At 46.6% G+C, this 26,318-nt stretch overlaps 1 protein-coding gene across 1 annotated transcript in view; it reads right to left on the reverse strand.

Moving 5' to 3' along the window:
* The window catches only part of LOC141273723 (heparan-alpha-glucosaminide N-acetyltransferase-like), a 1,179,775-nt gene that overhangs the window by 499,608 nt on the left and 653,849 nt on the right, over positions 1 to 26,318 (reverse strand). Inside the window, exon 13 of the mRNA XM_073686004.1 lies at positions 64 to 190. Within this exon, the coding sequence (XP_073542105.1) occupies positions 64 to 190 (127 nt within the window). The remainder of the gene's footprint in view (positions 1 to 63; positions 191 to 26,318) is intronic.

Below are 26,318 nucleotides of genomic sequence, written 5' to 3' on the forward strand. Positions count from 1 at the left end.
ATCTGTTGGTACAAACAACCATACCATCTACTTTAAAAGCTACTTAAAACAATTTCAAATAACCTTGCATGTTGGATAATTGTAGATATGGCTTGGTCCAAAAAGCCACTTGTCGATGTATCCTGCAGCTCCTCCTGTGCAATTTGGGTATAGACCATAGTCACCAATTCCACCAGGACCCAGGTAACCCCTACAGAAATAAATTAGTCATTAAAAGCCATATGTGATATTTCCAGACTTAGCTTTTTAATTACATGTATGTTAAATATACAAATTTGGTATAGCCTTAGACCCCGATTCATCAAATCAATTTTGCAACAATTCTGGCATAAATCGCTTTGAAGTGTCACAATTCTTCTGCAGCTTTTGTTGTTTACTAGCCAGTTGCAGGGGTATGATGCCAAAGCTCTTCTAATTCATGACATGCTGTTGCATTCTTTACATCAGAAATCTCACTCCAATCGGAGACTGGAGTAAGATTTCTGGAAAGGCACATAACACCATTCGTCATGCACTCATGATTCATTGAGAGGCATGCACTTATTAATAAATCAGGAACATCTGATTCCTACACACCGCATTATCAAGACCAGTGAGACAATTGTTTGTCTTGATGAATCGGGGCCTTAATATCTACCTTTTAAAATTAAAAACAAAGTTCAAGTAGTCCAGTGTTAATGAATAGAAGTGCTCTTAATATCGTATGCTCCCAGGTCTTGATGAGGGGGCATGGTGGAGTCAGGCAAGTCAGACGCTACTGATTTATGAAGAGGTGCATGCCTAATCACGAACCAGGAGGATCTGACTCAGTGTTTCCCAAACCCCATTCTCATGGCCCCTCAACACATGTTTTCAGGATTTCCTTAGTATTACACAGGTGAGAGAACCTGTTCAGTTTCTGATACCTTGATAATAATTCAATCACCTGTGCAATACTTAGGAAATCCTGAAATCATGATCTCTTGAGGACCGTAAGGACTGGAGTTTGGGAAACACTGGTCTGACTAGTGGCATGCACCTCCATGCGCCACGCCAGGAATCTTAATCTAATTCCTAACTAATTTTTTTCCTAAGGAACATCACAGCTCGTCATGAATTAGACAAGATGTGGAATCACGCTCCTACCTTATTCTCATCCCATCTCTGCCCATTTTGGGAAACTGACTTGAAAAGGGAAAAAGTAGTAAAATTTTTGAACAACTCCAAGTTGCACCAAACTTTTGACACTTTTCAAAGCAATTTATGGCAGAATTCTGGTAAAATTGCTTTGATGATTTGGGGCCTTAGACTTTAATAATATTTTGTGCAACATATAAAATCATATTGCTTGCACATTTTTTGCATATTAGCCAACCATGTAAAATCAAGTTGATAGCACACTCCTGAGTTAGGTCAAGTAAAACTAATTGGGACACACGGGATAAGTTGGATTACGGGGGATAGGTGAGGATTATGGTGGTTTATTATTTTTCTTTATTGCAGGTGACATGGGCATCGGGGATTAGGCGTTAAGGTGAGTATATGGTGTTTTTTTCTTTTTTTTACAGAGGACGAGAATATCGGCGATTAGGTAAAGGTGAGTATAATTTGTTTATTGTTTTTATTTAAATAATTATTTATTAGTTTAAATTTTTTTTTTTTACTTTCACTGCGCAAGCACCGCTGATGAGATTACTTCTCCCATCATAGGCGCTTTCTCTGACTGTTTACTGTGACATTAGGCACCGGCTGATGAGAGCAGTAGTCTCCTAAGCTTTTTACCGCGGGTCACAGTGACACCTACAGGATCACACTGACATCTGACAGCGTGATCCCGCAGCGCTGTGACCGGCAGTGACTATGTTACCACTAGTGTTGAGCCACCCCCGTAGTGTTCGAGTTCGGTTCGGTTCGTCGAACACCCGTGTGTTCGCCGAACTGTTCGTCGAACTGTTCGTCGAACACCTTCGAACACCGTTAAAACCAATGGCAGGCAAACAAAAACACATAGAAACACATAGAAAACACCTTCAAAGGTGTCCAAAGGCTGACAAACTGCTCAGAAGACATAACTAACACATGGAAAAGTGACAAGTACATATAGTCATGCGAAAAGAAAAGAGGTGGAGGAGTAAAAGGAGGGGGAGACACTGATATAGGCATGTCATGCCCTTCTAAAATCCAAAAAGTGAGAAGCCGACACGGCCAGTCCGTTCCTGCCCATGCCACCTCGTGTCGCCGAGTTTGTGCCAGAGCCGCGGTGGACCCTGACGGCCAGCCCCCCTCTCCCAATACTGGTGCCTGTCCGCTGGTGGGTCGAGCGAGCCCCCCTGTGGTGGAGGCAGCTCTAAGCTTTTTAATTTAAATTGTCTCTCTAATTTAAATGAATACAATTTAAATCCTTTTACAAGGATCTATTGGAGGGCAAGTCTCATGCCATCAGCCGCGTAATTCCAGCTCCAGTAGCGTCCACTAAAGCTGCTGCAGTTAAAAAGCTTTTATAAGGATCGAGCTTGGCTGTCCACCGCAAGGCGTCCTACCGTCAGTCCCAGCCCCTATGCCTTGGGGTGCCTCCTGATGCTCTTCACTGAGTATCCCGTGGTCCCGAAGCATTTCGTTTGAAAAAATTAAGTGTCCAAACTACAGGGGTCCAAACTAGGGGACCCTTTTATAGCCAAAATCACGGCCCTGTATCGCAATATGTCACCTAGGCTGAAGATAAATGGAACTGTAGCACCCTGAGGGCTCGGTTGCTACAGAGGTATTGCACCTCACCCAGAGGTGTGATATCTCACTCTCAGGTAAGGATGGAGTGTGGATCAGGACCCGACACCTGCATGAATTACACCACATTGCCGTGGGGCAGGGCGACCAATATGCCCCTGAGATGGGCACGACAGTTCTTTTCCCTGGCTGGAGTGGGGGGAGGGGACACTGAGGAAGGGGAACCCTGTAGTGCAGGAGCAGGGAGGAAGCAGTTCCTGGGTGCATTGAGAAGGGAGTATAAAAGGTGGGCACCATCTTAGTTCAGAGCAGAGAAGTCTGAGCAGAAGTGACAGGGAGCAGGGGCTCTGCCTGAGCTCTGCTCCGGAGGCGGGCCTAGTAACAGAGACCCAGGCCTGGAAGAGGGAGAAGGAAGGAAGAGGAGCGGAGAAGGCTCCAGGAACGAGGAACGAAGGGATCCCAGGGGTGCGGACGGGCGAGTCGCCACCGCACGCCCGAATCCACCTGCGTGGAGGGGTCAGGCCAAAGGGGGAGACCGGTCCCCGAAACTAGTGGAGGCGGGAAACGACCATCAGCTGGAAACCGGAGGCTGTGACATTTTATGTGGCGCAGCCCCTCGCTACACCCGCTAGGAAGGCACCAGATAGGGTCAGGGAAACTGGCGCCAAGTTTACCAAGAGGAGGCCCGAGGCAGCCGGACAGAAGGGTTGGTAAGAAAGGCCAGACAAAGGACACACAAAGGGGGTCCTGTGAAGTGCTCCAAAGTTATGTGGGAGTTGTCTGAGCCCCTCACCTGGTGAGCACAGTACGACGTGGGCAGCCATTACCTGCAGAAGTGGTCTGGATAATAAGAACTGTGAGTAAAGGCCCTGGACTGCATCACTGACTCCGTGTCGTTACTGCTGCTGCCCTGCACCATCACCCCCATCCTCTGCATACACTGCCCTGAGGCTATACTCCTCCCGTGGGGAGTTATGCTATGCTCTGCTGCACCACAACACCAGCCTCAGCGGTCTGCCCTGCAGCGGCGGTTCACTCTGACTGCAATCCACGGGTGGCATAGTCGGACATTTAAACATCACAACCACATAAATAGTTCCGCCACTGGTTTGACCGCCCTGAGCCACGGAACCGGGTCGCCGCCACGGAAACTACAACCACCAGCATCCACCAAAAAGCTCCGGATGTCCCAAGGCCCAGGGGGAGCGTCAGAACATTTTCATCACCTTTCATAATCACCAATGGGACAAGGCAGGGATGTCCTCTGTCCCCTCTCTTATACATCCTAGTGACGGAGCACCTGTTCTCATCAATTCGCCATAACCCCAATATTAGGTGGATTGAGGTGGGAGGCACCGAGTACAAGTGCTCTCTATTTGCTGATGATGTCCTAGTATATATCACTCAATCACATATATCCACCCCTGCTGTTATGGCTGAAATAGATCACTTTGTTACATGGTCAAATTTTAAAATCAATGCAGCCAAGTCTGAGGCCCTCGATGTCTTCCTCCCCAAATCCATACAGGATTCCAACCAGTCCAACTTTCCCTTTGCCTGGTCCTCACAGGGTATCAAATTCTTAGGAATTCCTATTCATAGAGACCTCTCCCGTCTATGTTATCTTAATTTTGGGCCCTTTATTGAACAACTCCATACAGACCACGGTTGGCAAGTTAGAACTGTAAGATTCACTACGTGAACCACTGGTGTTTTGTGGAAAAGCACATGTACACTGTGTTCCAAATTATTGAGCAAAAAGTGTTTAGGAGTGATAAGGGAAGAATTTGTTTGTTTGTCAGTTAAACTCATTGATGGTGATGTGTGTCAGGGCTCTTTATATCACTGTAAGCAATTGCAGACACCTGTGCTAATTAGTTTGGCAGGTGTGTCCAATGAAAGGCAAGACTACTTAAGAAGGCTGTCCTACATTATTAAGCAGCCTACATTTTCTGCCAAAATGGGAAAGAAAAAGGATGTGTCGGCTGCTGAGAAGCAACAAATTGTGGAGTGTTTAGTTCAAGGCATGACTACAATCAACGTTGTGCGATGATCAGGATGAAGTGTCTTGGCAATCAAGAAGTATGTAGCTGATTCACAGTACACACGTGTGCGTGCTGATAAGGGCAAATTGAGGACTCTTTCCTACAGGCAATTACGTCAGGTTAAAAGAGCAGCGGCAAAAAAGCCTTGTCATAGCAGCAGACAAGTTTTTGAAGCTGCTGGTGCCTACAACGTCCCCCGAACAACAAGATGCAGGGTCCTTCAGAGGTTTTCAGCTGTGCGTACGCCATCCTGTGGACCTCCTCTATCCACTACACACAAGCAGAAACGGCTCCAGTGGGCCAAACAATACATGAAGACTGACTTCAAAACTGTTTTGTTCACGGATGAGTGTCGTGCAACGCTCGATGGTCCAGATGGATGGAGTGGAGGATGGTTGGTTGATGGACACCCCACGCAAACACGGCTACAGCGCCAACAAGGAGGAGGTGGAGTAATGTTTTGGGCTGGAATCATGGGGAGAGAGATTGTCGGCCCCTTTAGGATCCCTGAAGGGGTAAAGATGAACTCCATAATGTATGTGGAGTTTCTCAAACAGCACTTCCTGCCATGGTTCAAGAAGAAGAACCGTGTATTCCACAGCAAGATCATTTTCATGCATGATAATGCACCGTCTCATGCTGCACATAACACATCTGCATCTCTGGCTGATATGGGCATAAAAGGGGACAAACTTATGGTGTGACCCCCATGCTCCCCTGACCTCTACCCCATTCAGAACCTCTGGAGTATCATCAAAAGGAGTGTCTATGATGGCGGGAGGCAGTTCACATCTAAGCAACAGCTCTGGGAGGGTATTCTGTCCTCATGCAAAACAATTGAAGCAGAAACCATCCAAAACCTGACAAATTCAATGGACGAGAGAGTTCAGAAGCTCCTTTCGAACAAGGGGTCCTATGTGCAAATGTAACATAACCTAGAATAAAGTTTTGAGTTGAAAACTGTTTGATTTCAGTTTCTAATAACCTGCTAATGCTTATAATTTCAAAAATGACCATTTTTTTGGTCTTTATTAAAATGAAAAGGTTGATCGAAGAGTGTGGGGGATCTAAGAGTGTGGCAACCCAGTAGTCAGGATTACTTCGAATTCTGACAATCTGAGGGTCATGTTGCAGGTAGTGCAGCAAGAAGGCACTTATGTGTCTTGCGCATCTCGGAGTCCCAAAATTATTTTCTGGGCTAGATGCAGCTAAAAATTATTATTAATTTTAAATCTGGTGGAGCTTAGTATAGATGGCCTAATAGAATCAGTACTGCACACTGCTACAAAGCCCAAATTATTTTCCAGCCAAGATACAGATAAACATGATTAGTAATTTTAAATCTGGTGGAGCTTAGCATAGATGGCCTAATAGAATCAGTACTGCACACTGCTAGAAAGCCCAAATTATTTTCCAGCCAAGATACAGATAAACATGATTAGTAAATTGAAAGCTTAAAACGGTTGGTGAGGTGATTTTAACCAATCATCAAGCTTTTACTCTCCCCAGGATGACACAGGGGTAGAAAAGTCATTTCGGATCCATGATTTGTTCATCTTTATGAACGTGAGTCTGTCTACATTATCAGTGGAGAGCCGCGTGCGCTTATCTGTCAGCACACCACCAGCAGCGCTGAACACACGTTCAGAGAGAACGCTGGCTGCGGGGCATGACAAGATCTCCAAGGCGTAAGTGGCGAGCTACGGCCATTTATCCAGATTGGAAGCCCAAAAAGAGCAAGGGTCCAGTGACACAGTCATGACTTCAATGTTTACTTGGAGATACTCCTGTACCATCGTCTCTAGGCGTTGACTATGTGTCAGACTTCTTGTCTCCTGTGACCTTGCAAAGGATGGGTTAAAAAAGTGGTGAAATGATTCCGCAAAATTGATGTTACCAGCAGATACTGTGTTTCTGTTACGGTTTGAGTGCTGAACACTCGACGGTCCCACGGTTGGCAAGTTGGAACTGTGAGATTCACTACGTGCACCACTGGTGTTTTGTGGAAAAGCACATGTAAGATTCTGCAACAGTCTCTGCTGATACTCCTGCATGCGTGCATCCCTTTTTATGGCAGGAATAATTGCTGCAAATTTACTTTTGTACCGGGGATCTAACAGTGTGGCAACGCAGTAGTCAGGATTATTTCTAATTCTCACAATTCGACGGTCATGTTGCAGGTAGTGCAGCAAGAAGGCACTCATGTGTCTTGCACATCCAGGAGCACCAAGTCCCAGTTGTGTTGGTGGCGAGGTAACAATCATGCTTCCTTCCGCTGTCCTCTCCTCCCAACCTCGCACAACAGAAATGTGATCAAGGTCTCCCTCATCTGATGAGTCTTCCATCAGTTCGTCCTCCACTTTTTCCTGGGCTCCTGCACCTTCCTCACTAGTTTGGCTGCTACCATGCGCCCTGGTAAAACCATCTCCCCCACCCTCACATGCCTGCCGCCTTGGTGCTGCCGACCTTGCAGATGTTAGCCCTTCCGCATACAACTCCTCCTCCTCTACTTCCTCCACCTCCTCTTGTGCCACCACCTGACTCCGAATTCTGTTTAACATGTGCTCCAGCATGTAAATCACCGGAATAGTCATGCTGAAAATGACATCGTCAGCACTAAACATCTTCGTCGCCATTTCAAAACTGTGCAGAAGGGTGCATAGGTCCCTGATCTAAGACCACTCCTCCAGCGTGATTTGCCCCACCTCTGGATCTCGTTGGCCCAGGCTATACGTCAGAACGTATTGCACCAGGGCTTGTCGGTGCTGCCACAGTCTCTGCAACATGTGCAGAGTTGAATTCCACTGGGTAGGCACATCGCATTTTAGCTGGTGAAGTGGCAGGGCCAACGACTTCTGTAGAGATGTAAGTCGCTGAGCTGCGGGATGTGAACGGCGGAAGTGAGCACACAGCGACCGTGCCCTCTGCAGAAGGCCATCTAGTCCGGGATAGTGGGCTAAAAATTGCTGGACAACCAGGTTCAACACATGAGCCATACAAGGCACGTGTGTAACATTGCCCCGGCGAAGGGCCGCACCCAGGTTTGCAGCATTGTCGCACACGGCCTTCCCTGGTTTCAGGTCCAGTGGAGACAACCATTCATGAAATTGGTTCTCCAGAGCTGACCACAACTCCTCAGCTGTGTGACTCACATTTCCCCGACATTTCAAAGTAAAAACCGCCTAATGACGTTGAGCCCTACTGCCAGCATAGTAAGGAGGTGTGCAGGATCCCTTCTGTGCAGTTAGAAAGCTTGTGGCATGACCAGACAGGCTTTGGGTGCAGGTGGAGGACCGAGAGGAGGTTGAGGAGGCAGAAGCAGTGGAGGAACTTTGACATAAAGAGGATTGACGCACAACTCGTGGGGACGGCAAGACTTGGACAGCAGCCCCTTGTCCTGCTGCCTCCATAGTTACCCAGTACCCAGTCAGTGACATGTAACGCCCCTGTCCATGCCTACTCGTCCAAGTGTCTGTGGTGAAATGCACCCTGTCACACACAGAGTTTCTCAAAGAAGCGGTGATGTTGTGTGCGACATGCTGGTGGAGCGCAGGCACACCTTTCTTTGAGAAGTAGTGCCGACTGGGCATCTGGTACTGGGGCACTGCGACGGACATAAGATCTCGAAAATCCTCTGTGTCCACCAGGCGGAAAGGCAGCATTTCTGTAGCCAAGAGCTTGCAGATGGTGAAATTCAACCTCTTAGCTTTCTCATGGCTAGGAGGAAATGGTCTTTTACTTGTCCACATCTGAGGGACCGAGGGCTGGCTGTTATGCTTAGACGGGGTTGATAATTGTGTCCCTGGCAAACTGCCGGTCTGTGAGGAAGATGCAGGCGGACATGTTAGGTTGCCTGATCCAAAGATGGTGCTATCGATGTCGGACAGCGCTCAACACTAGCTGGTGTTACCACCTCCAAAGAAAATGATGACCTGCCAATCACGCTGGCTGTTGCGGGTAAAGAGGTGGCAGGTCTGCGTCCCAAAACAGGTGTGACTGCTGTCCCCCCAGTCACAGAGGATGAAGAGGCCGCAGATGCACAAGATGGGGCAGACGGTGGTTGGCCCGGCCGGCTAGGCCACATTGTAGCACAGTGAGCTTCCCACTGCAACTTAGGCTTCATGTCCATGTGCCGGTTCATGCATGAAGTACTCAAACTATGTATTTTTTGGCCTCTACTTAGCTTTTGTTGACAAATGTTACAGATAACACGAGTTGGGTCATCTTTATCGATCTGAAAAAATGCCCAGGCTATGCAAGGCTTATCACCTATGCGACCTGAAGAGCCACCACGACTTGTGGTCAGAGGCAGAGTTGTGTTTGAGGATGCAGTTGTTGACCTGCTTCCAGTACTACGTCTCTGTCCAGGAAGGCGCAACCTGACCTCGTCGTCACTAGCATCCTCCTCCACCTCCTCTGCTGACCTCATGTTAGAACCTTGCTCTTAGGTTTTTTCCTTTGCTGGTCACATGACCTTGTTGGCCTATTTAATCCTGCTCCGCCCTTCTGGCTTTGCTGGACTTCATTGTATAACTACTTTCTAGCTAGCCTGTGCTCTGTATCTAACTCTGTTAGTTTGCTTGGTCTACGGACCTCTATGTTCTATATATTTTGTTTGTTCGTCTGTCTGCTACTATTTCTGTTAGGAGGTGTCCCATTTTCCTCCCAGTCCTTAGTACTTGTAGGGATTCCTTCCCCACATCTATAGGTCTCCGTACAGACTAGCTTAGGACTTTAGCAGGTCTGATCGCAGGATCAGGTTCCCTGTTACATCGTAGGGATTCAGCTGAGTTCTATCGTAGGGACAGATCTCCTCTCTTTCCTTAGCTCTGGTAGCAGAACATAACAGTAAGTCCAGCCTGCAAATTCTCTAAGGAAAGATTTTTCTGTTCCATCATGGTGTCGGTTCAGGATTTGGCTCATCGCCTGCAGGGACTCTCTCTGGAGGTGGCCGAGCTCCGTCAGCACGTGAGTAACTGTCCTGCAGCACATTTCTTGGAGCCTACGGTATGTTTGCCGGATTTATTTTTTGGTGAACACCGAGAATTTTTTTCATTTAAAAATGCTTGCTTATTGTATTTTTGTTTGAGACCAAAGTCCTCTGGGGATGAATCCCAGCGCATAGGGTTCATAATGTCACTTTTGTGCAAAGAGCCTCAGGAGTGGGCCTTTTCTTTGCAACCTAGTGATACATGCTTTAGATCAGTGGATAGTTTTTTTTCTGCTTTGGGACTATTATATGATGATCCTGACCGTGTCGCATCAGCTGAGACTGAGTTGAGACGTTTGAAACAGGGATCAGGTAATGTGGAAAAATATTGTACTCATTTCCGTCGTTGGTCTACTCAAACAGGGTGGAACGATTCTGCTCTGAAAAGTCTATTTCTTGCTGGGCTCAATGAAAGGGCTAAAGACCTGCTAATTGCTTATCCTACACCTGAAGATTTGCAACAGGCTATGCAATTAGCTATACGGGTGGATAGGAGACTGCGTGCAAGGGTTAATGAGAGCAAATCCTCTGCTATGTCAGTTTCTGGTTATGAGAATGTGTGTACTAACAGTGGTGAACCGATGGAGATTGGATCGGTGGCACCTCGCTCTCAATAAAAAGACCGTAGATTTTCTGAAGGCTTGTGTTTCTATTGCGGAAAATCTGGTCATTTGATTAAAGGCTGTGAGCTTTTTATGAAGAAAGAAAAAAAAATGGTCAGTCATGCCCATATTGCCTGTTTAAATTCCAAGGGTGTATTTTTAGCTGCTACCACGATTGCTCAGGAAAAATTAATGGAATTTCGGGTGTTTGTTGATTGTGGGTCTACTCTGAATGTAATTGATGGGGGATTCTTGGAAACACTCAATTTAAAACCCGAACCTTTATCATCCCCCATTGCTGTGGTTTCTGTGGATGGTTCCCCTTTGAAGAATATTACTCTCAAGGTCTGTGAATTTCCTCTCACTATTAATGGTGTTCACCATGAGAAATTGGATTTGGTAGTTTTGAATAACTTGCCTTCTCCAGTAATATTGGGATTGCCCTGGTTAAAATTTCACAATCCTGTACTGGATTGGTCTACCAGTGAAATTAAATCCTGGAGCCATAAATGTTATGACAAGTGTTGTAACGGGCATATTGCAGCTGTGGATAGGGGGGAATTACCTGTTCCTATTCAGGATTTTTGGAGAGTTTTTTCTGAGAAGGAATCGCAGGTTTTGCCTCCCCATAGAGACTATGATTGTTCTATTGAATTTGTCCCTGGAGCGACTCTTCCTAAAAGTCGTTTATTTAACCTTACTATTCCTGAGAGGAAGGCTTTGGAGGAATACATACAGACAAGTTTGGCCGCCGGTCACATTAGGCCCTCTAAGTCTCCTGTGGCGGTTGGATTTTTTTTTGTAAAAAAAAAGGACGGCGGTTTACGTCCTTGTCTGGAGTTTCGTGAGATTAACAAAATTACTGTACGCAATCCTTACCCACTGCCATTGATTCCTGATCTGTTTAACCAGTTAATGGGGGCCAAGTGGTTCTCTAAAATTGACCTTAAGGGGGCATACAATCTGTTGCGCATGAAGGAGGGTGACGAATGGAAGACTGCTTTTAACACTCCTGTGGGTCATTTTGAGAATCTGGTTATGCCTTTTGGTCTTACTAATGCTCCTGCATTTTTTCAGAATCTTATTAATGACATCCTTAGACCTTTGATCGGCAAAAATGTGGTTGTGTATTTGGATGACATTTTGATTTATTCGCCGGATCTGGAGTCTCATTGGCGGAGCGTACGTGAGGTATTACAGTTATTAATGGACAATTCGCTTTTTGCTAAGCTGGAGAAATGTGAGTTCGCTGTACAGAGAATTAGTTTTTTGGGTTACATTATCTCCAGCGAAGGTTTTGAGATGGACCCGGTTAAAGTTCAAGCTGTACAGGAATGGCCTAGGCCTATTGGTTTGAAATCGATACAGAGGTTTTTAGGTTTCGCCAATTATTACAGAAAATTCATAAAAAAAATTTCTAGTATTGTCAAACCTCTGACCGATCTCACCAGGAAAGGTGCTGATGCGGTTCAGTGGTCTTCTGAGGCCATTGAAGCTTTTGTGTATCTCAAGGAGAGGTTCACCTCTGCTCCCATCCTTATGCAGCCTGATGTGACTAAGCCGTTTTTGGTTGAGGTTGATGCTTCCTCTGTGGGGGTTGGCGCAGTATTGTCTCAGGATAACGGGGATGGATTACATCCCTGTGCCTTTTTTTCAAAAAATTTTTCGGAGACTGAACTGAATTATGATATTGGTAATCGGGAATTATTGGCTATTAAACTCGCATTTGAACACTGGCGCCACTTCTTGGAAGGTGCGGAATTTCCCGTTCAGGTTCTTACGGATCATAAAAATCTGATATATCTTGATGCTGCCAAGCGCCTGAATGCCCGTCAGGCTAGGTGGGCACTGTTTTTCTCGCGGTTTAATTTCTCCGTTACTTACATCCCTGGTACTAAGAATGTTAAGGCGGATGCCTTGTCTCGCAGTTTTTCTCCCATAGTCGGTGCTGAGAAAGAGGAGAACATTTTACAAGAAGGTGTTGTGATAGCTGCTTTGGACTCCGTTTTGGAAGATGAGATTCTTAAAGCACAGGAGAATGCCCCATCTAACACTCCTCATGGGAGGTTGTTTGTGCCTGGGACCTTTAGGAGAGATTTGTTTGTTGAGTGTCAGGAGTCTCGGTTGGCAGGTCATCCCGGAATCTCTGAGACCAAAAGACTGGTGGGTCGCAGTTTTTGGTGGCCTGGATGGCAGAAGGAGGTCATTAAGTGGGTGCGTCAATGTACTATATGTGCTAGATCTAAGTCCTCACATACTCCTGCTGCGGGGTTGCTTTGTCCTTTGGAGGTTCCCAGTGCTCCTTGGACACATTTGGCTATGGACTTTATAACTGACCTTCCCCCCTCTGAGGGTTTTACTGTCATCTGGGTGGTCGTGGACCGTTTTAGGAAGATGTGTCACTTGGTTCCCTTCGTCAAACTGCCCTGCGCTAAAACTCTCGCTAAGGCCTTTGTCAAGGAAATTGTCAGACTTCATGGCGTTCCTACTGACATTGTTTCTGATAGGGGTCCTCAGTTCGTGGCTCGTTTTTGGCGTGCCTTTTGTGACAGGTTGGGAGTTCATTTGTCGTTCTCGTCCGGATATCATCCTGAATCTAATGGCCAGACAGAAAGGAAAAACCAGGATGTTGAGCAGTTCTTGCGTTGTTTTGTGGCAGACAATCAAGAGGGGTGGTCTGAGTTTCTGCCACTTGCTGAATTTGCTCTGAACAATCATACATCTTCTTCTGCTGGTTGTTCGCCTTTTTTTTGTTGTTCTGGGAGACATCCGTCGTTTGGGTCGTTCTCCAAGTTGGGATCTGCCGTGCCTGAGGAGGAGAATTTTTCCGGTGATTTGGAGAGAGTTTGGACGGATGTGCGTGGTAATCTTCAGGAGGCCAACAGAAAATCTAAAGACTACTTTGATAGGAAACGACAGGAGGTTTTGTTCGCTGTTGGTGACATGATTTGGTTGTCCTCTAGGAATCTGCGATTGAGGATTCCTTCTAAGAAATTGGGTCCCAAGTTTGTAGGGCCCTTTAAGGTGCTTCAGGTTGTCAACCAATCTGCTGTTAGGTTGGAGGTTCCTACTAGAGATGAGCGTTGTTCTACTCGAACTGTTCGCCAATCTCAAATTCGAGCTGTTTTGGGCGGTGTTCGAGCCGGACGGCGAACACGAACAATTTGAGAAAAATTCGGCTGTTCGAGGTTATGTTCGATAACTGTTCGTGCACCAAAATCATAACTGGATTTTTTCTCAGTAATGATGAAAATTAATGTTAATACGCAGTTTGAGTGTACAGCGGGGTGGGGGGAGGGGCAGGGGATGGATCTCTGCAGGAACAATGAAAATCTCCATTTTTTTTTCTCTTTCCCGCATTTGCAGTGGGGAGGTGCAATCTGTCAGCCTATCAGCAGCGCACACACGGAGCGAAGTGCTTTTTTTCACACAAGCAAGGGCATGTGTCATTGGCAGTGTATGTCACATGTCCTTGCCCTATAAGACCAAGCCATTTTGCCCATCGCCACCATTTTCTCACTGCTGCAGCTGCGTGTTAGACGGCACCGCTGTTGCTGTGTGCGCTATACCTTGTTAATTTCAAGCCAATTTTCGCACAAATATACAGATAGCTTGGGAGTAGGGAATAGTTGTGATTGCAGTCCTTTTAAGGACTAGGTTACAGCATTTCCTACGACTTTTATCAGGGAGGTCTGTGCTCTTAAATAGATAGGTTGTGGGAGTAAAGACTAATTGTAATTGGAGTCCTTTTCAGGACTAGGTTACATGAGTTCCTATCAGTTTTTGCGAGGCAGGTCTGTGCCAGTGCTGTGCAAGTTTTTTTCACAGCATTTGGCTGAATCTAGCAAAGCTAATCCTTTTTGGCCTATTGCAGAGTGTGTTAGTCAGTGGAGTAGCCTATCTGTGTTGCAAGATATAACACCTGTGTATAGAATACCAATTTTTTTACTGCACCTAGTGAAGTAAAATCTTTTGGGCATAGCATCATTCTATTAGTCCATCTATACTGACCTCCATCAGGTTGCAAACTGAAAATAATTTTTTTCTGCATCTAGCTCTGAAAAAATATTTGGGCTTCTAGCAGTGTGTGGGACTTGGTCTATTAGTCCATCTATACTGACCTCCATCAGGTTGCAAATTAAAAATAATTTTTTTCTTCATTTAGCTCTGAAAAAATATTTGGGCTTCTAGCAGTGTGTGGGACTTGTTCTATTAGTCCTTCTATACTGACCTCCAGCAGGTTGCAAATTGAATATAATTTTTTTCTGCATCTAGCTCTGAAAAAATAGTTGGGCTTCTAGCGGTGTGTGGGACTTGGTCTATTAGTCCATCTATACTGACCTCCATCAGGTTGCAAATTAAAAATAATTTTTTTCTGCATCTAGCTCTGAAAAAATATTTGGGCTTCTAGCAGTGTGTGGGACTTGGTCTATTAGTCCATCTATACTGACCTCCATCAGGTTGCAAATTAAAAATAATTTTTTTCTGCATCTAGCTCTGAAAAAATATTTGGGCTTCTAGCAGTGTGTGGGACTTGGTCTATTAGTCCATCTATACTGACCTCCATCAGGTTGCAAATTAAAAATAATTTTTTTCTGCATCTAGCTCTGAAAAAATAGTTGGGCTTCTAGCGGTGTGTGGGACTTGGTCTATTAGTCCATCTATACTGACCTCCATCAGGTTGCAAATTGAATATAATTTTTTTCTGCATCTAGCTCTGAAAAAATAGTTGGGCTTCTAGCGGTGTGTGGGACTTGGTCTATTAGTCCATCTCTACTGACCTCCATCAGGTTGCAAATTAAAAATAATTTTTTTCTGCATCTAGCTCTGAAAAAATATTTGGGCTTCTAGCAGTGTGTGGGACTTGGTCTATTAGTCCATCTATACTGACCTCCATCAGGTTGCAAATTAAAAATAATTTTTATCTGCATCTACAGTACCTCTGAAAAAATATTTGGGCTTCTAGCAGTGTGTGGGACTATTTGTATTAGTCCATCTATACTGACCTCCATCAGGTTGCAAATTCAAAATAATTTTTTTCTGCATCTAACCCAGCCAATAGTTTTGGCCTAATACCACAGTTTGGCCACTCAGCTCTGCTCGGTTACCATCCATTGTTTTTTTGTGCAAACAACTCCAGAGTTGTGAATTAGTTAACCACCAAAATGAGTGGAAAAAGGCCTGCTGCTGGTGGAAAGGGGAATAGGCGTGTTGGGAAGGGGAAAAAAGGTTGTGTCCGTGGGGTAGGTGTTAAAGCAACAGTAACATCTGCAGAAGAAAGACCATCTTCCAGCCAAACTAAAATGTCTACTTCTTTTAGCGGACAATGTGATAAGATCCCTTTCTTACGGCCACGCCAATCGCTACAAATTCCAGATGAGGCACAAAAACAGCAGGTGCTTCAACGGATAACAAGTGCTCCTTTAAGTGGGCTCTCCTCCACATCAACTTCAACATCACAAATACTCCAGCCCTCAAAGGTGTCACCCAAATCGCACTTGCTTCCTCACAGCTCCCAAATCTCCAGCTGCCCGTCTGAGTATGAGGTAGAACAGATGGTTGAGTCTGCAGAGCTGTTTACTCATACTATAGCCTGGGAATCAGAGGTCGACTCCAGCGCTTGTGTGAATCCAGACGAGGAAATGATCTGCACTGATGCCCAGAATCTTTATGAGTCGGATCCAGGACCAGACGCAGAAGGTTCTGACCATAATGTAGACCCTCATTCCCAAACTGTAACTCCTGTTGGTGGAGACAATGAGGAAGACGATGATAAGACTCAAATACCTGATTGGAGCGACAACTTTAGTTTTTTGTCAGGGCAGGAACAGGTTGGCTCTGAGGACGACGGGTGTGATAACGCACAGGGTGATGATGATGAGGTCGGAGATCCCACTTACTGTCAACCCACAGTCAGCCAAGAGATGAGGTCAGCAGAGGAGGTGGAGGAAGATGCTAGTGACGACGAGGTCAGGTTGCGCCTTCCTGGACAGAGACGTAGTACTGGAAGCACGTCAACAACTGCATCCTCAAACACAACTCTGCCTCTCACCACAAGTCGTAGTGGCTCTTCAGGTCGCATGGGTGCTAAGCCTTGCATAGCCTGGGCATTTTTTCAGATCGATAAAGATGACCCAACTCGTGTTATCTGTAACATTTGTCAGCAAAAGCTAAGTAGAAGCCAAAAAATACATAGTTTGAGTACTTCATGCATGAACCGGCACATGGACATGAAGCATAAGTTGCAGTGGGAAGCTCAGTGTGCTACAATGCGGCCTAGCCGGCCGGGCCAATCACCGTCTGCCATATCTTGTGCATCCGCGGCCTCTTCATCCTCTGTGACTGGGGGGACAGCAGTCACACCTGTTTTGGGGCGCAGACCTGCCACCTCTTTACCCGCAACAGCCAGCGTGATTGGCAGGTCATCATTTTCTTTGGAGGTGGTAACACCAGCTGGTGTTGAGCGCTGTCCGACATCGATAGCACCACCTTTGGATCAAGGCAACCTAACATGTCCGCCTGCATCTTCCTCACAGACCGGCAGTTTGCCGGGGACACCCTTATCAACCCCGTCTAAGCACAATAGCCAGCCCTCGGTCCCTCAGATGTGGACAAGTAAAAGACCATTTCCTCCTAGCCATGAGAAAGCTAAGAGGTTGAATTTCACCATCTGCAAGCTCTTGGCTACAGAAATGCTGCCTTTCCGCCTGGTGGACACAGAGGATTTTCGAGACCTTATGTCCGTCGCAGTGCCCCAGTACCAGATGCCCAGTCGGCACTACTTCTCAAAGAAAGGTGTGCCTGCGCTCCACCAGCATGTCGCACACAACATCACCGCTTCTTTGAGAAACTCTGTGTGTGACAGGGTGCATTTCACCACAGACACTTGGACGAGTAGGCATGGACAGGGGCGTTACATGTCGCTGACTGGGCACTGGGTAACTATGGTGACAGCAGGACAAGGGGCTGCTGTCCAAGTCTTGCCGTCCCCACGAGTTGTGCGTCAATCCTCTTTATGTCAAAGTTCCTCCACTGCTTCTGCCTCCTCAACCTCCTCTCGGTCTTCCACCTGCACCCAAAGCCTGTCTGGTCATGCCACAAGCTTTCTAACTGCGCAGAAGGGATCCTGCACACCTCCTTACTATGCTGGCAGTAGGGCTCAACGTCATCAGGCGGTTTTTACATTGAAATGTCTGGGAAATGTGAGTCACACAGCTGAGGAGTTGTGGTCAGCTCTGGAGAACCAATTTCATGAATGGTTGTCTCCACTGGACCTGAAACCAGGGAAGGCCGTGTGCGACAATGCTGCAAACCTGGGTGCGGCCCTTCGCCGGGGCAATGTCACACACGTGCCTTGTATGGCTCACGTGTTGAACCTGGTTGTCCAGCAATTTTTAGCCCACTATCCCAGACTAGATGGCCTTCTGCAGAGGGCACGGTCGCTGTGTGCTCACTTCCGCCGTTCGCATCCCGCAGCTCAGCGACTTACATCTCTACAGAAGTCGTTGGGCCTGCCACTTCACCGGCTAAAATGCGATGTGCCTACCCGGTGGAATTCAACTCTGCACATGTTGCAGCGACTGTGGCAACACCGACAAGCCCTGGTGCAATACGTTCTGACGTATAGCCTGGGCCAACGAGATTCAGAGGTGGGGCAAATCACGCTGGAGGAGTGGTCTCAGATCAGGGACCTATGCACCCTTCTGCACAGTTTTGAAATGGCGACGAAGATGTTTAGTGCTGACGATGCCATTATCAGCATGACTATTCCGGTGATTTACATGCTGGAGCACATGTTAAACAGAATTCGGAGTCAGGTGGTGGCACAAGAGGAGGTGGAGGAAGTAGAGGAGGAGGAGTTGTATGCGGAAGGGCTAACATCTGCAAGGTCCAGACGGTCGGCAGCACCAAGGCGGCAGGCATGTGAGGGTGGGGGAGATGGTTTTACCAGGGCGCATGGTAGCAGCCAAACTAGTGAGGAAGGTGCAGGAGCCCAGGAAGAAGTGGAGGACGAACTGATGGAAGACTCATCAGATGAGGGAGACCTTGATCACATTTCTGTTGTGCGAGGTTGGGGGGAGAGGACAGAGGAAGGAAGCATGATTGTTACCTCGCCACCAACACAACAGGGACTTGGTGCTCCTGGATGCGCAACACACATGAGTGCCTTCTTGCTGCACTACCTGCAACATGACCCTCGAATTGTGAGAATTAGAAATAATCCTGACTACTGGGTTGCCACACTGTTAGATCCCCGGTACAAAAGTAAATTTGCAGAAATTATTCCTGCCATAGAAAGGGATGCACGCATGCAGGAGTATCAGCAGAGACTGTTGCAGAATCTTACATGTGCTTTTCCACAAAATACCAGTGGTGCACGTAGTGAATCTCACAGTTCCAACTTGCCAACCGTGGGACCGTCAAGTGTTCAGCACTCAAACCGTAACAGAACCACAGTATCTGCTGGTAACATCAATTTTGCGGAATCATTTCACCACTTTTTTAGCCCATCCTTTGCAAGGCCACAGGAGACAAGAAGTCTGACACATAGTCAACGCCTAGAGACGATGGTACAGGAGTATCTCCAAGTAAACATTGAAGCCACGACTGTGTCACTGGACCCTTGCTCTTTTTGGGCTTCCAATCTGGATAAATGGCCGGAGCTAGCCACTTACGCCTTGGAGATCTTGTCATGCCCCGCAGCCAGCGTTCTGTCTGAACGTGTGTTCAGCGCTGCTGGTGGTGTGCTGACAGATAAGCGCACGCGGCTCTCCACTGATAATGTAGACAGACTCACGTTCATAAAGATGAACAAATCATGGATCCGAAACGACTTTTCTACCCCTGTGTCATCCTGGGGAGAGTAAAAGCTTGATGATTGGTTAAAATCACCCTACCAACCGTTTTAAGCTTTCAAATTACTAATCATGTTTATCTGTATCTTGACTGGAAAATAATTTGGGCTTTGTAGCAGTGTGCAGCACTGATCCTATTAGGCCATCTATACTAAAGCTTCACCAGATTTAAAATTAAAAATAATTTTTAGCTGCATCTAGCCCGGAAAATAATTTTCGGGCTCCGAGATGCGCAAGGCACATAAGTGCCTTCTTGCTGCACTACCTGCAGCATGACCCTCATATTGTCAGAATTCGAAGTAATCATGACTACTGGGTTGCCACACTCTTAGATCCCCCAAACTTTTCGATCAACCTTTTCATTTTAATAAAGACCAAAAAAATGGTCATTTTTGAAATTATAAGCATTAGCAGGTTGTTAGAAACTGAAATCAAACAGTTTTCAACTCAAAACTTTATTCTAGGTGATGTTACATTTTCACATAGGACCCCTTGTTCGAAAGGAGCTTCTGAACTCTCTCGTCCATTGAATTTGTCAGGTTTTGGATGGTTTCTGCTTCAATTGTTTTGCATGAGGACAGAATACCCTCCCAGAGCTGTTGCTTAGATGTGAACTGCCTCCCGCCATCATAGACACTCCTTTTAATGATGCTCCAAAGGTTCTGAATGGGGTAGAGGTCAGGGGAGCATGGGGGTCACACCATAAGTTTGTCCCCTTTTATGCCCATATCAGCCAGAGATGCAGATGTTTTATGTGCAGCATGAGATGGTGCATTATCATGCAGAAAAATGATCTTGCTGTGAAATACACGGTTCTTCTTCTTGAACCATGGCAGGAAGTGCTGTTTGAGAAAATCCACATACATTATGGAGTTCATCTTTAGCGCCTTCAGGGATCCTAAAGGGGCCGACAATCTCTCTCCCCATGATTCCAGCCCAAAACATTACTCCACCTCCTCCTTGTTGGCGCTGTAGCCGTGTTTGCGTGGGGTGTCCATCAACCAGCCATCCTCCACTCCATTCATCTGGACCATCGAGCGCTGCACGGCACTCATCCGTGAACAAAACAGTTTTGAAATCAGTCTTCATGTAATGTTTGGCCCACTGGAGCCGTTTCTGCTTGTGTGAAGTGGATAGAGGAGGTCGACAGGATGGCATATGCACAGCTGCAAACCTCTGAAGGACCCTGCATCTTGTTGTTCGGGGGACGTTGGAGGCACAAGCAGCTTCAAAAACTTGTCTGCTGCTATGACAAGGCTTTTTTGCCGCTGCTGTTTCAACCTGACGTAATTGCCTGTAGGAAAGAGTCCTCAATTTGCCCTTATCAGCACGCACACGTGTGTACTGTGAATCAGCTACATACTTCTTGATTGCCAAGACACTTCATCCTGATCATCGCACAATGTTGATTGTAGTCATGCCTTGACCTAAACACTCCACAATTTGTTGCTTCTCAGCAGCCGACACATCCTTTTTCTTTCCCATTTTGGCAGAAAATGTAGGCTGCTTAATAATGTGAGAGAGCCTTCTTAAGTAGTCTTGCCTTTCATTGGACACACCTGCCAAACTAATTAGCACAGGTGTCTGCAATTGCTTACAGTGATATAAAGAGCCCTGACACACATCACCATCAATGAGTTTAACTGACAAACAAACAAATTCTTCCCTTATCACTCCTAAACACTTTTTGCATAATAATTTGGAACGCGGTGTACATGTGCTTTTCCACAAAACACCAGTGGTTCACGTAGTGAATCTTACAGTTCTAACTTGCCAACCGTGGTCTGTATGGAATTGTTCAATAAAGGGCCCAAAATTAAGATAACATAGATGGGAGAGGTCTCTATGAATAGGAATTCCTAAGTATTTGATACCCTGTGAGGGCCAGGCAAAGGGAAAGTTGGACTGGATGGAATCCTATATGGATTTAGGGAGGGAGACATCGAGGGCCTCAGACTTCGCTGCATTGATTTTAAAATTTTACCATGTAACAAAGTGATCTATTTCAGCCATAACAGCAGGGATGGATATATGTGATTGAGTGATATATACTAGGACATCATCAGCAAATAGAGAGCACTTGTACTCGGTGCCTCCCACCTCAATCCACCTAATATTGGGGTTATGGCGAATTGATGAGAGCAGGTGCTCCGTCACTAGGATGTATAAGAGAGGGGACAGAGGACATCCCTGCCTTGTCCCATTGGTGATTGTGAAAGGTGATGAAAATGTTCTGACGCACCCCCTGGGCCTTGGGACACCCGGAGCCGGACCCTTTTTGGTGGATGCTGGTGGTTGTAGTCTTCGTGGCGGCGATCCGGTTCCGTGGCTCAGGGCGGTCAAACCAGTGGCGGAACTATTTATGTGGTTTTGATGTTTAAATGTCCGACTACGCCACCCGTGGATTGCGGTCAGAGTGAACCGCCGCTACAGGGCAGACCGCTAAGGCTGGTGTTGTGGGTGCAGCAGAGCGTAGCATAACTCCCCACGGGAGGAGTATAGCCTCAGGGCAGTGTATGCGGAGGATGGGGGTGATGGTGCAGGGCAGCAGCAGTAATGACACGGAGTCAGTGATGCAGTTCAGGGCCTTTACTCACAGTTCTTATTATCCAGACCACATCTGCAGGTAACGGCTGCCCACGTCGTACTGTGCTCACCAGGTGAGGGGCTCAGACAACTCCCAGATAACTTTGGAGCGCTTCACAGGACCCCCTTTGTGTGTCCTTTGTCTGGCCTTTCTTACCAACACTTCTGTCCGGCTGCCTCGGGCCTCCTCTTGGTAAACTTGGCGCCAGTTTCCCTGACCCTATGTGGTGCCTTCCTAGCGGGTGGAGCAAGGGGCTGCGCCACATAAAATGTCAAAGCCTCCGGTTTCTAGCTGAGGGTCGTTTCCTGCCTCCACTAGTTCGGGGACCGGTCTCCCCCTTTGGCCTGACCCCTCCACGCAGGTGGATTCGGGCGTGCGGTGGCGACTCGCCCGTCCGCACCCCTGGGATCCCTTCATTCCTCGTTCCTGGAGCCTTCTCCGCTCCTCTTCCTTCCTTCTCCCTCTTGCAGGCCTGGGCCTCTGTTACTAGGCCCGCCTCCGGAGCAGAGCTCATGCAGAGCCCCTGCTCCCTGCCACTTCTGCTCAGACTTCTCTGCACTGAACTAAGATGGTGCCCACCTTTTATACTCCCTTCTCAATGCACCCAGGAACTGCTTCCTCCCTGCTCCTGCACTGCAGGGTTCCCCTTCCTCAGTGTTCCCTCCCCCCACTCCAGCCAGGGACAGGGACTGTCGTGCCCATCTCAGGGGCATATTGGTCGCCCTGCCCCACGGCAATGTGGTGTAATGCATGCAGGTGTCGGGTCCTGATCCACACTCCATCCTTATCTGAGAGTGAGATATCACACCTCTGGGTGAGGTGCAATACGTCTGTAGCAACCGAGCCCTCGGTGCTACAGTTCCATTTATCTTCAGCCTAGGTGACGTATTGTGATACAGGGCCGTGATTTGGGCTATAAAAGGGTCCCCTAGACCCCTACCCCAAGCTTTTTAAGAGAATCATATATGGCGTGCCAGGAGACTCTATGGAATGCTTTCTCAGCATCCAACGAGAGTATCTACTTACAAATTTTTAACTGCATCTAGCCCAGGAAATACTTTGTGCCTAGTAGCAGTGTCTGCTAGTCAGCGGATTATCCCGGCTGTTAAGCAAGCTACACCACCTGTAGTTTGGACACTTAATTTTTTCAAAGGAAATGCTTCGGGACCACGGGATACTTAGTGAAGAGCATCAGGAGGCACCCCAAGGCATAGGGGCTGGGACTGGCACTAGGATGCCTTGCGGTGGACAGCCGAGCTCGATCCTTATAAAAGCTTTTTAACTGCAGCAGCTTTAGTGGACGCTACTGGAGCTGGAATTACGCGGCTGCTGGCATGAGACTTGCCCTCCAATAGATCCTTGTAAATGGATTTAAAGTGTATTCATTCAAATTAGAGGGACAATTTAAATTAAAAAGCTTAGAGCTGCCTCCACCACAGGGGGGCTCTCTCGACCCACCAGCGGACAGGCACCAGTATTGGGAGAGGGGGGCTGGCCGTCAGGGTTCACCGCGGCTCTGGCACAAACCCGGCGACACGGAGGTGGCACGGGCAGGAGCGGACTGGCCGTCTCGGCTTCTCACTTTTTGGATTTTAGAAGGGCATGACATGCCTATATCTGTGTCTCCCCCTCCTTTTACTCCTCCACCTCTTTTCTTTTCGCATGACTATATGTACTTGTCACTTTTCCATGTGTTAGTTGTGTCTTCTGAGCAGTTTGTCAGCTTTTGGACACCTTTGAAGGTGTTTTCTATGTGTTTCTATGTGTTTTTGTTTGCCTGCCATTGGTTTTAACGGTGTTCGAAGATGTTCGACGAACAGTTCGACGAACAGTTCGGCGAACACACGGGTGTTCGACGAACCGAACCGAACTCGAACACTACGGGGGTGGCTCAACACTAGTTCCTACCTCCTGGAGAATTAATCCGGTATTTCATGTCTCTCTGTTAAAAAAAGCTTTTGTGTCGGATGGTGACGCCTCTGCCTCTGTTCCTCCGGTGGTGGAGGACGGGGAATATGAAATTTCTCGCATCCTTAACTCTAGACGGTATAGAGGTAGTTTGCAGTATCTTGTGGCCTGGAAAGGTTTCGGACCCGAGGATAACTCTTGGGTGAGGTCAGATGATGTTTCCGCGTCCAGACTTATCAGAGCGTTTCACAGGAGATTTCCTGATAAGCCTGGTCCAAGGGGATCCGGAGGATCCTCTTAGAAGGGGGGGTACTGTTAGAACCTTGCTCTTAGGTTTTTTCCTTTGCTGGTCACATGACCTTGTTGGCCTATTTAATCCTGCTCCGCCCTTCTGGCTTTGCTGGACTTCATTGTATAACTACTTTCTAGCTAGCCTGTGCTCTGTATCTAACTCTGTTAGTTTGCTTGGTCTACGGCCCTCTATGTTCTATATATTTTGTTTGTTCGTCTGTCTGCTACTATTTCTGTTAGGAGGTGTCCCATTTTCCTCCCAGTCCTTAGTACTTGTAGGGATTCCTTCCCCACATCTATAGGTCTCCGTACAGACTAGCTTAGGACTTTAGCAGGTCTGATCGCAGGATCAGTTTCCCTGTTACATCGTAGGGATTCAGCTGAGTTCTATCGTAGGGACAGATCTCCTCTCTTTCCTTAGCTCTGGTAGCAGAACATAACACCTCATCTCTTGGCTGACTGTGGGTTGACAGTAAGTGGGATCTCCAACCTCATCATCATCACCCTGTGTGTTATTACACCCATCGTCCTCAGAGCCAACCTGTTTCTGCCCTGACAATAAACTAAAGTTGTCGCTCCAATCAGGTATTTGAGTCTCATCATCGTCTTCCTCATTGTCTCCACCAACAGGAGTTACAGTTTGGGAATGAGGGTCTACATTATGGTCAGAACCTTCTGCGTCTGGTCCTGGATCCGACTCATAAAGATTCTGGGCATCAGTGCAGATCATTTCCTCGTCTGGATTCACAGAAGCGCTGGAGCCGACCTCTGATTCCCAGGCTATAGTATGAGTAAACAGCTCTGCAGACTCAACCATCTGTTCTACCTCATACTCAGACGGGCAGCTGGAGATTTGGGAGCTGTGAGGAAGCAAGTGCGATTGGGGTGACACCTCTGAGGACTGGAGTATTTGTGATGTTGAAGGAGAGCCCACTTAAAGGAGCACTTGATATCCGTTGAAGCACCTGCTGTTTTTGTGCCTCATCTGGAATTTGTAGCGATTGGCGTGTCCGTAAGAAAGGGATCTTATCACGTTGTCCGCTAAAAAGAAGTAGACATTTTAGTTTGGCTGGAAGATGGTCTTTCTTCTGCAGATGTTACTGTTGCTTTAACACCTACCCCACGGACACAACCTTTTTTCCCCTTCCCAACACGCCTTTCCACCAGCAGCAGGCCTTTTTCCACTCATTTTGGTGGTTAATTAATTCACAACTCTGGAGTTGTTTGCACAAAAAAACAATGGATGGGAACCGAGCAGAGCTGAGTGGCCAAACTGTGGTATTAGGCCAAAACTATTGTCTGGGTTAGATGCAGAAAAAAATTATATTCAATTTGCAACCTGATGGAGGTCAGTATAGATGGACTAATAGAACAAGTCCCACACACTGCTAGAAGCCCAAATATTTTTTCAGAGCTAGATGCAGAAAAAAATTATATTCAATTTGCAACCTGATGGAGGTCAGTATAGAAGGACTAATAGACCAAGTCCCACACACTGCTAGAAGCCCAAATATTTTTTTAGAGCTAGATGCAGAAAAAAATTATATTCAATTTGCAACCTGATGGAGGTCAGTATAGATGGACTAATAGACCAAGTTACACACACTGCTAGAAGCCCAAATATTTTTTCAGAGCTAGATGCAGAAAAAAATTATATTCAATTTGCAACCTGATGGAGGTCAGTATAGATGGACTAATAGACCAGGTCCCACACACTGCTAGAAGCCCAAATATTTTTTCAGAGCTAGATGCAGAAAAAAATGATATTCAATTTGCAACCTGATGGAGGTCAGTATAGATGGACTAATAGACCAAGTCCCACACACTGCTAGAAGCCCAAATATTTTTTCAGAGCTAGATGCAGAAAAAAATTATATTCAATTTGCAACCTGATGGAGGTCAGTATAGATGGACTAATAGAACAAGTCCCACACACTGCTAGAGGCCTAAATATTTTTTCAGAGCAAGATGCAGATAAAAATTATTTTTAATTTGCAACCTGATGGAGGTCAGTATAGATGGACTAATAGAACAAGTCCCACACACTGCTAGAAGCCCAAATATTTTTTCAGAGCTAGATGCAGAAAAAAATTATATTCAATTTGCAACCTGATGGAGGTCAGTATAGATGGACTAATAGAACAAGTCCCACACACTGCTAGAAGCCCAAATATTTTTTCAGAGCTAGATGCAGAAAAAAATTATTTTTAATTTGCAACCTGATGGAGGTCAGTATAGATGGACTAATAGACCAAGTCCCACACATTGCTAGAAGCCCAAATATTTTTTCAGAGCTAGATGCAGATAAAAATTATTTTTAATTTGCAACCTGATGGA

The sequence above is a fragment of the Phyllobates terribilis genome, unplaced genomic scaffold, assembly GCF_046119375.1.
Source record: "Phyllobates terribilis strain yellow unplaced genomic scaffold, ASM4611937v1 Scaffold_5__5_contigs__length_657084704, whole genome shotgun sequence".
Classification (NCBI taxonomy): domain Eukaryota; kingdom Metazoa; phylum Chordata; class Amphibia; order Anura; family Dendrobatidae; genus Phyllobates; species Phyllobates terribilis.